Raw genomic sequence first — 10,567 nt, 5'->3', positions numbered from 1 at the left:
TCAAAAGGCCAAAGAGGGGAAAAAGACTAGAAAATTTGTTTGTTGTTTCTGTCCAATCATGAAAACAAGCTTCTTGGGAGCAGAAGCAGCTAAAAATGCACTGATGCTGTCCCTTTCACTCCTGAGAATCTGTGTTCCCCCACTGCAGGAAGAAAGCACTGTAATCAGAATGCTTCCTCAGTTGTAATTCAAAGATAATCAAACTGTAGTTTTCACAAGGATTTTGTACAGTTTTGCTGGGCAAGCATTCCAACACATGCAACGTAAACCGCAGGAAGCTGAAGAAAACACTGAGTATGGGGAGATTCAAAACAACTGAAGGGCCATTTTAAGCTTGTTCTGTTTCCACTTTGGCAACTTATGAAAAGCATCCTTTGCCATTCCGAAATTCTCCCTGAACTCCTCTGATGACAGGTAAATCTGCTTGTCCGAAACTCAAAAACATAAGGATGGGGTTGAAGACATATACTTGTGATGCTATAATTGTTATAATGCAGTACCAATATGTTACCTCTCGCTTCGTCACATCAATATCTGTAATAGGATCTGATGATGTTGTTTTAAGGCGTTCATATGGGTATACTGGGAGACCCTCATCTTCTGCTTCACCCTCCTTCACATCTTCCTCTATGGTGAGGGTTTCTAGTCGACTGGTCATAGAATTCTCCTTGTTATTCGTCTCAGGTTTTGGTTTGGGGGCCCCTGAGTTCACTGCACTCATGGAAAAGGTGCTTTAAATTTAGTACCTCTAAGGAACCAAGTGCAACAATTTCTAATGCGAAGAAGCTTAATCAGTACTTACTTTTAGGCGATCTTGGTATATTGGATTCTCTTGCTGGTCCTGGTTTTTCAAAGCCAGCAGTGAGTGATGCTATAGCTGATGATTTTGAAGCCAATTTTGATGAATCTGGGGTAACAGATTTGGGGTATAACTTTCTGACCATTGGTGGTGGAGTTGAAAGGTTCCTGGCATTAGCATTCTCAAAAGTAGCAGCCAATGCATTGAAGGCTGGAGATCTGCCCCTCACACGAACTCGATCGGGGCTGAAAGACATGCTTCTGGAACGCTGTGACTTTTCTGGCACACTAGACCTTCCACCATAAGATACAGGTGCTCTCCGTTTCGGTTTCTAATCAAGCATTAGATAATTAATAAGTTATTGCTAAGCACTAATCTGGCAACAAGATGCAAACAAGTGTCATGTGCAGAGTCACAATGTAGTAGTGGCACACTTGCATTAACAACACAGATCTTAACAAGGAGCAACTTTTGATATTGATTAGCATTTATACTAGGCTTTCTCTCTTGTATACTTCCTGTGTACTTGGATTGCACATGCTAATAAAATTCTCTTGTAGACTGAAAGATGTGAATGGATATGAGAAATGGAGTTGAAAGAGAATTCCGAGCATAGATGCGAATGAAGTCAAAAGAAGTATCTACTCATGATCAATATCTTATGCAATCAATACAACGAAACAAGGCTTACATTTAAAGTTGGAGTACCCCCGTTTTTCAGAATAGTAAGTTTCCTTTGGAATGAGTTCCCATGCATCTGTACCCAATAAAAGAAAGGAAAATCAGATTGCCGAAAACATGTCAAATTGTGGTGACAACTTCATAATGATATAGCGTCTCACAGAAGATTTTGCAGAGTCCCAACTGAAGAAGCGCGTGAAGAAAGGTGGCTCACTTCCTTCCATGACAATATATATTGAAGCTTCACGAGATAATTTTTCCATAAGAAAATCATGCTCGATAAATTTCTGTCAAAAGTTAAAATTGCCAAGAAATGGTGACATTAGAAATCTTAAAGAGAGTTGACACAACCAATAAGAGATTTAAAAGACAGTTGAGAAAATTTCCAAGAAAGTTACTGTATCTTAAAAGACAGTTGACACAGCTCTAAACGAATATTACAAACTCAAGTCAGATACAAAATTATTTCCCAGTGCATGGTGCACATCATGTTGTGGAATAATAGAAGTTTCAATATACATAGAAAATAGAAATAGATTTATGAGTTTCCATTTCCCGGTGCACTGTGCACATCAGGATGAAAGGCAAAGAGAGATTTGTGTTTTGCTCACTAGCAGATGAACCAAAGTACAGCATTGCATCCAAACAAATTCTAAAAAGCCATACCTCCCCAATAGCTAAAGCATGCATCCTATCCTTGGAGTTGACCTGTTGGCCGACCCAAACAAAGATGTCTGAGTGACAATCCAAGATAAATATATCTTCAGTCATCAAATCGTCCTGGGTGAAGTTGTATATCTCCACTACCTGCAAAAATTACTTCCGTTTAAAGCTGTATGCAAAAATAAATTCAAAGTATGATTGCATAACTTTGATGCAAGAAAGCATCAATATTCCATGCAAGTTGATGATTTTATTCATCACATTCTTGAGTTCATAATCTGTTTCATGCTAAGATCTATGGACAAAGACACAACTGCCAATTATCATGTGTTGATTAATTCATAAGGTGCCAGACATGTCAACTCTCAGAAACCTAGAAACATATATTGAAATACCTAATGTATACAGTTTACTAAGTTAGATAGTATGCCAGCATGAAAGAATAAAAAATAATAACCATGTAGATTTTTCATGTAAAAAATGCAAAACATAACATCTTTATAACTTTTCTCTAAGTAACTGAAGCTGAATTTTTTGAAGTATCCAAATGAGTGTCCGAAACAGGTACAAGAATGTCATGTACTTAGGTTTCAGAGAAGGCTGCTTTTTGTAGAAGCAGTGTCACAAATCATAAGGTTTATGACATAATACAAAATAACACATCGCATGAAAACTAGTATAAATTAGACTTCAAAAAATGCCTGCATGTTTCATAATACATAGAAGCTATCATAGTCTCACATTCATGTCATGGATTAGAAATGATAAACCAAAATATATACCTTCAAATTGCCTGAAGATCAATTTGCAGTGTGGTCATGATCAAAACAACAGAAAGGGAAGAAAAAAGTCAAAAACTTCATGGTTAAAGCCAAATTGAAGAAAGAAATTAGAGCAGATGAAAATGTTACCCTCTAGCTCAGATAAAATTCATACCATTTGAGAAGGTGCAGGAAAATAGGCGAGGGTCACTTTCTGCAGATCTTACAATCTTTTGGCTTGGATACTCGGATTTTCCTCCTAACAGATCCCAAAACTGTTCAGACTCGACATTCTCCTTTTGTGTTTTTGACTGAAGATTTGGCTGCAGACAAATCAGTAGATTAAAAAGGAGATCCAAATTTTTTTTTTTTAAATAGTGTACATAATAACCCCTTCACACACAAAAAAAAATAAAAACCAATAAATGAATCGAAATAACCCTCTTCAAAGAAATTAAATCAGCTGAATGAACTCTGCAGTAATTCAGATGTGAGTAGGTGACAATATATACAAATGCATAAATGTAGCACTGCATGTCGCAAGATTGACTAGCCTTTCCCCCATTATGGATATGTACAAATGAATATCTTACATAGAGAGCTCTATCTTATACAGTATTTTTTATAAATAAAAGAAAACATAGAGCATATCGGACCTTTATCAGATCGAGCTGCCTCTCAACAAGTTCCTGGTCATCGGAGTTTGTGAGGCCTCCAGACCACGTAAGGACAGTTGAGCCACTATGTAATATATAGCAGTAGGAGGAATTCAAAGATGATGCAACCTGATGGAAGGGATTAAGGGGAAAAACAGAGGAAAGAAAGAAGAAGGAATGATGTTAACATAACTTCCACATAAAGGATAGGAATATGCACACACACACACACACCCTACTATACATAATAGCCTGCAAGTATCCTATTGTAAACAGAACCAGGAGAAGAAAAGAAAGAAGAGACTTACTGAATCAACTTGTATTGCTTGCATATTATCTGGCCCAGTTCCCTGGACACGAAATAATGCAACACCATCTTCTTGATATGTCTCGTCTGGAACTTGCTTCTCCGCAACATAATTTTTGTATCCATCACTTAGACCACCCTGATAGATTTCACAGTCCATTTTGTGGTTATTCGAAAACATGCAAATATGTATAAATGCTGAACACAAGAAGTTTGTTTCTTAATCCTTTTTTTCTCTTCTCAATTTTCTTTTTCTCTAGTATCATGGAATCCACAAACCTTCAATACAATTATGCTTTGGAAGATTGAATAGAACTGAATTGGTTCACTGCCTTCATAGATACGAGCCTGGAAATTAGTGAAAAAACATAATCAGTAAGTAAAGAAGGAATAAGGACAAAAATATACATCAGTGTAACAATAGCATCACAGTTGAAGGAAAACTACCTGGGCAGCTAGAAACTTCAATGACTCAACAACCTTGCTGGCTAGTGAAATAGCTGACGCTCTTTCTTCCTATTTTGAGTATTAATTCATATTTAGTAAGCCTTCCATAAGCCATGCAATCTAGATGCATTTAGATGGGCTAAATTTATGAACAAACATATATCTTACTAATGTAGCTTGCAAAAAAAGGAGGAACAAAAGACACAAGTAACTTCTGAAGGTTATTTTAGTTTAGTTGACGTCCTATAAGCACGATTGTGCATCAAGGAAATAATGTAAACTCAATTTAAACAAGTAAATTCCAAATGCATGACCCAACACCAATCACGTTTCCGTAGGTTTTAGTTCCCTCCATTTGCACAAGCACATGAATAGATATAACGAATAAGTGCATAATGCCAGGAGCTAAGATATATCCTTTGTCTCTGGAGAGGGCTGCATAGCGACAAAGGATTCCTGTAGCAAAACCCAGGTAATTAAAATAATAGTTTTGCTGAATCTAGGTGAGTTGAATATTCCATATCAAAGAATGCACACTTTTTTATGGCTTAAAAAGTTGGATTTACCTTTCCATTAAATCTCTTTTGAGTTTTATAAAGGAACCTTTCCATTAAATCTCCTTTGAGTTTTATAAAGGATTCCTTTATAAAAACTGTATTCATGAATAGAATATCATATGTACACATATTTTGACCAGAAACTTATTTAAATAGTTTCCTATTTCCGTGGCATTCCCTTAACAGTGCTAGTTATTTTATTTTATTTTATTTTAAAAAGTGTTGCTTTCAAGGTCCCTCACTTTTTCATGGAATTGTTGTAAGGCATTGAACACTTTATGATATTCTGAGCATGGTGTCAAGATTGATAAGATGCTCGGTAAATTATTACCTCAACACTCTGCTTTCCAAACCATGTTCCTATAAGATGCTCCTCTTTATCCTCTCCTGGATATGAATAATGGAAAATATAGCAATCTCCACTGTAAAATTTTGATTGATCAGAAGATGGAAGTAGAATCTTTTCCTGCCCATTCACACGCCAAACCTGCCAAACCAAGATAAAGTTACCCTTAGCATGACAGCATAAACAAAAAGTGGACACGAGGTTTATCTCTAGTTCAGTTCCTCAGGGGTGGGGGTAAGGGTTTAGGACTCATCCAAGATGCACTTCTCAAAACCTAGAAAGCATTTCGTAATAATGAAGTGAATATCACACCATTAATATGAAACTAAAGCAAAAACAAATATGGCATCGCTAAATGATTGTTGATATTTCCACAAGCCCTCATTTATGATGAGTCCGAGATGATTCTTGTAGAATTTTACAACCCCTTAGGTTTATGGTTAGAATATGAATTGACTCTGAAGCACTTCGTCTTTTATATCTTCCTCATCGGACACAGAAAGCTTTCCTGGAACATTCCCCATGTCTTCTTTCATTTTTAATTTTTTCAAAGGAAAAAAAATGCAGGCAACTGGCTTTGTGGAGCTTGTGTGGACAAAATAGGTTCTTGGTTCAAGTGAAATTTTTCCCGAAAGAGTCAGAAATGAAGAACAAGAACTAGCATTGCTATGTAAGAGCCGTTACAAAGGGATTATACAATATACAGCACCTGCAGATTTCCTGTGCAATCAATGTATGGTTGAGGTTCTTCTTTTACGGGATCAGCTTTCAATAGACCCTTCACATCAACCCCTTGACGCTTGAGGAGTGCTGCAGAAACAATGAGAAACAACAGAAGTAAGATTTTGTTTTTTCTTTATGAGGGTGATGGTGAGGATCACAAGAACAAAATATGCTGCAAGGAAAAATAAATATAAATAAAAATCAGAAGCAAAGCTGTTCAATGACTGACCTGCAACCTTGCCCCTACCATCCTCTGACACAGCTACATCAGTTGTTTGAGGCCATGAATCGAATTTTGACCTAAACATTACTGTCTCAAAGCCCTCAATTACACGAATTATGTGGCATTTCGATCGATCAGGACCGCGGACTAATTCCTATATGGTGAGATCAAGAGAATACAGGGTTTACTGAGAATGTACATCAAAATGCAATAGTGATAGCTGAAAGAAAAAAAGGAAAAGGCAACGACCAGTACTTCTGCAGCTCCACTTGCACTCCGCCTTTCATCAAGAGATGTATTTCTCCCCATCCAAACAAACATTTCCAACCCACAATCTAGAAGATAGCACTTATTTGTGTCTAGCAAATCCCTCGTCAAAGAATCAGCCTCAACTGGTTCTGCCTTCCCCTTCTCAACGCTTAAAAGGAAAATATACTTCTGTAAGAACTACAAATCGGATATCATAATTTATGATTACAAATAAAACTTCACTATACCAAATGAAGATATCATTATCATAAAGAAGATGGCAATTATCTGACTTTTTTTTTTGGTCCAAAGGAAGGGAAGAAAATGAATAGATTTCTTAATTGGATCAAAGAGTTGGAAGAAAGAAAAGAGATAGATGACTACATACATAAGTGCATTTATGAATCTCTCTAGTAACATATTACCCATTCTAAAAACAATGAGGCGCACTTAACATGACAGAGATCCTTATAAGCATATACGTAATAGAAAAGGGTAAATTAAGATGGCAAATTACCAAAGTAGCTTGGTAGGATAAGAATCAAAACATTTATCTTCATTGGTGGCTGTTTTCCTCGGAAGTGGAGCAAAGCCACCAAATAAACCCCAAAATTCTCCACTTTCAGCATCAGCCATCAACTTCCCATCCTCTACATGAAACACAAGAAGATTGACTCAGAGAGAGAAAGTGATAGTTAATTGTCATTATTGAACTTCCCACTATGTAATTTGACTTACCAATGGAAGCTATCTCACATTTCCCATCATGGTATGTGTCTTTAATGTACTGGAGAACTTCTAACGCCTTAGCTCTTTCTTGAATGGATGAGTTGGAACCATTAAATTGAAATATTTTAGACTGGGTATCCAGAATAAAAATGTCATCGTGGCTGAGTGAAGATCGAGCAAAAGGAACCTGTAATGCGGAAAAATGACTTAAAAAGAAAAATAAAACTAAGGTATACAAATATGTATGATGTATGATGCATGTGTATGTATATACGTTAAATGCATGCACACACATGCATATTTTTGTAAGTACACATGATTGTAGATCAATGAGATTTATTCATCATCAGCAGAAACCTATGCACATAGACTTGCCTCTTTGACATGGACAACATGCTTTCCTTTGCACACAAACAACCGTGTCTTGTGTTCTTCAGCCTCAGCATGTTTGAACCCAGATGCAACTCCACCTTCTTGAGGTATGATACATGGTTTGAAATAAGATAGGAACTTTGCAGTTTCATGACCCTGTACTTCGCGATACTGGACAGCACGTCCTCCAAGAGCTGCATCTAATTCAACTGTCTTGATGGCTGCAGTTCCAGCTTCATCCTGTTTTAACAGATCCCTATGTCAGAAAGATATGCCAAGAATTCAAACTCAGGCAATAACTTGAATAGCGTGAATTTTGGAGTTTACCTGAGAAGTATCTTTCCCAAGCCAATAATGTATATCATGCCGCAAAGCACCACTTTTTGAGGCTGTTGTCTAAGTAGAAAAGGTGAGAAACTCAGACGTTATTCAAATTATTGAAAATGCACACCATAGGAACTACATGAGGAATAAAACAGATAATATATAATATCCAGAATACTAAAAATCATTTAGATTAACTTATATTGCACAAAAACCTTGTGTGGCTCATATGATATCAAAGACAATGTAGTGTATTGAATGTTTAGGGAAAACAGCCACCAGAAATAAAGCTTCTGGAAATTGAAGTATATGACTAGAGTAATTCACATGTATTGCTACATGAGAAATGCGTTGGATTACATATATTCACTTACTTTCAGGATCACATAAGAGTCTCCTGTAAAAAATTTTCCATAAGAGGACTTTGGGACAGGAGCAGGACGAAAGTTTTCAATGCGCCATATTTCAAGTCCACTATACATTGTCAAGGAGAATCATAACATGAACCTTCCTCAGAAGGAGATAAAATTAAAACCATACAAATCCAAACTTAAAAGAACAGCAATAGGAGCAAAAGAGATATCAGCAGCAACACTCTGGTAAAAGTTGCTGTCTTTATGTTCTGTTTCTCTAATAAATTGCAAACTGCATTCATTAGAAAACTGAAAAGTCCAAAACGCAAAATGTCAACAATTGTAAAGATGCTGAATATTTCATGAGATAAAGGATACGCCTTTTGTCCAGCTCCCGTGAAAGCTGGATCCAAATCTCTCATGGAAACAGCCATTTTGCTTTTGTAGCTTTATCTATTAAGTTATCCACAACTTTGGCAAGATTGGAGCCAAACCAGCCTGAAACAATTTGGCACTACAAAAAGAGTATACAAGGATTAAGAAGATTGACTTCTAAAACGAACCAGAAACAACTAGATGCGCCTTGCAAATTATTCTATAAGATAGGAGACAACACGCAGTTCAGAATTTTGCTGTTAGCTATTTCTTTTTGAAGTAAACAAAATTTATTTTACAAAGACAAAATAAATACATAGATGGGAGTAAAACAGTGATTATTACAACATGAAAGTTAACATAGAGTCAAATAAAACCTTGTGAGCAGCAAAAACTGCCATCATATATTTGTCCTGTGAAGTATGTAACATGAGGCATAGTTTGCCCAAACGGCAAAAATTCCACTGAAGTTTTAGCAGGATTAGATATAGGATGCTCAGTACATAGGTTCAGTCCTAAAGTCCTTAGTTTCACAGATTAAAGCTTCATATCAGCATACTGTATAATGCAATCCACTAATACAGCTAGTTACCTTTCAATCCTAAATGCAGCTTCAACCAATATGCAAAACGTCATATTGGAAAATTTAGTGTATTCATTCCAAGAAGTTGCAATGAAAATATGTAATTCCAGAGAAACTGCCAACTAACTACCTCGACTCTCAACTTTTTTATCGAACCCAACTAGAACTACTTTTTTCAGGCTAAAGACATTGAGTATAAGGGACAAGGAAGAAGAGCAAATAAATAATATTTAAATGAATAAACATGAAGCATTTGGCATACACAGATGAAAAGTGCAGGTGAAACATTAATGAAAAATAACACAGAGGCAGAGACGTAATTCTCAGGTGACATTTTAACACACACATGCGCGGTCTCACATGCACACGCACGCATTCACACTAGTTACTAAATCACATGAGTCACGGCGGAGAAGACGAAAGATAACAACAACTAACCCAACAAAATTCTAAGACCATGGCACAGATACTACGAGTTCCAAGTTTCCATTTACGGGACCACTCAATTATAATATTTAGCACTAAGTTTCATGGAAAATCATATTTAAACGAAACTAAGAATCACAAGCTCAGCTGAAATTAAGCAAGAGAACACGGAAGTTTCTCTCAGATCAGTGAAATTCAATCATAATAGACCAATCCGATCAAACCCACATCATCAAGAGCAGAGCAAGATACACGAAAATCAACACTTTCCTAATAAGCATGTTCATGGGTTTATCGCATTAAGTTCAGCAAAATAAAACATTAATTCACAAACCCAACAACTAAAATCTAAAAAATATATATTACAAAATGGTAAAAACCCAATATCGAAGCTTGAATTTTGAGCACACCTGGTGGTTGTTGACGAAGAAAATCGCAATCAGAGTCCAAATGAAGCTGACCCAGATCCAATCTAATGCAGATAAATTACAGACAAAACAGAATTCATATGCATTTCCAGGAGAAATGGATAAAGTGAGAAAAAAAGCTGAGAAGAAAGAAAGTAAAGTGGGGGCTAGAGAAAGAAGAAGAAGAAGAAGAAGAAGAAAAATGAGAATTGTAGAGAGATAAAGAAGGGTGTAGAGAGATAAAGTTAATGTGAGAGAGAGAGAGAGAGGAGGTTGGAGGGAATGATGAGTTGCCAGGCGTGCTTATCACTAACGGCAACAAAAGAGGACACTCCCCACAAGCACAGATGAACTGTAAATTCCCCTTATTCAATTATATAATTGTTAATTAATATTATTTATAGTAATTAATTATTATGTTTTCCTTTATAATGTTTTCTTTTCCACATCCCATCAATTTCCTTTGGAGGGAATCACTGCAGTTTTTGCTGCTTGGTGAAAAAAAGATCAGGATTAAAAAAGGAAAAGGTAAAAGCTTTGACTGCAAAAACCAGGTGCTTTTTTTTTTGGGTCAGGTGAAACTTTG

At 36.3% G+C, this 10,567-nt stretch overlaps 1 protein-coding gene across 3 annotated transcripts; it reads right to left on the bottom strand.

Annotated features, from left to right (window-relative positions):
• On the bottom strand, positions 1-10,325 carry VLN5 (actin filament bundling protein P-115-ABP protein). Of its 3 annotated transcripts, none has more exons than XR_002526945.2 (24): positions 9,985-10,325; positions 8,569-8,704; positions 8,212-8,311; positions 7,841-7,909; positions 7,517-7,753; positions 7,151-7,328; positions 6,930-7,062; positions 6,413-6,581; positions 6,170-6,317; positions 5,927-6,027; positions 5,203-5,358; positions 4,315-4,383; positions 4,147-4,215; positions 3,869-4,006; positions 3,561-3,689; positions 3,080-3,227; positions 2,926-2,936; positions 2,147-2,287; positions 1,642-1,767; positions 1,491-1,556; positions 803-1,130; positions 512-711; positions 230-420; positions 1-142 (listed from the first exon to the last, which is right to left on the bottom strand). XR_002526945.2 is itself a non-coding variant. In XM_021960310.2 (23 exons), exons 2-23 carry the CDS (start codon positions 8,622-8,624, stop codon positions 307-309), a joined length of 2,886 nt encoding a protein of 961 aa, XP_021816002.2. In that variant the 5' UTR covers positions 8,625-8,704; positions 9,985-10,325; the 3' UTR covers positions 64-306. The 3 variants fall into 3 exon arrangements, 1 of the variants encoding a protein (XP_021816002.2); XR_002526946.2 differs by having other exon boundaries at positions 6,419-6,581; XM_021960310.2 differs by having other exon boundaries at positions 64-420.
• Positions 10,326-10,567: the final 242 nt, after the last annotated feature.

The sequence above is a fragment of the Prunus avium genome, chromosome 1, assembly GCF_965620075.1.
Source record: "Prunus avium chromosome 1, drPruAviu1.hap1.1, whole genome shotgun sequence".
Lineage (NCBI taxonomy): Eukaryota > Viridiplantae > Streptophyta > Magnoliopsida > Rosales > Rosaceae > Prunus > Prunus avium.
Note: the sequence above shows the minus strand (reverse complement) of the source record. Positions and strands in the feature narration are given on the sequence as shown.

What these genes read in the sequence shown, in the direction of transcription:
- VLN5 (XM_021960310.2), bottom strand. Translation starts at nt 8,624, where the DNA reads ATGGCTGTTTCCATGAGAGATTTGGATCCAGCTTTCACGGGAGCTGGA. An exon ending in ATGTTGTCCATGTCAAAGAG is followed by an intron (nt 7,329 to 7,516) that starts GCAAGTCTATGT and finishes TCCGCATTACAG; the next exon opens with GTTCCTTTTGCTCGATCTTC. An exon ending in TTGATGTGACGAAGCGAGAG is followed by an intron (nt 421 to 511) that starts GTAACATATTGG and finishes TCGGACAAGCAG; the next exon opens with ATTTACCTGTCATCAGAGGA.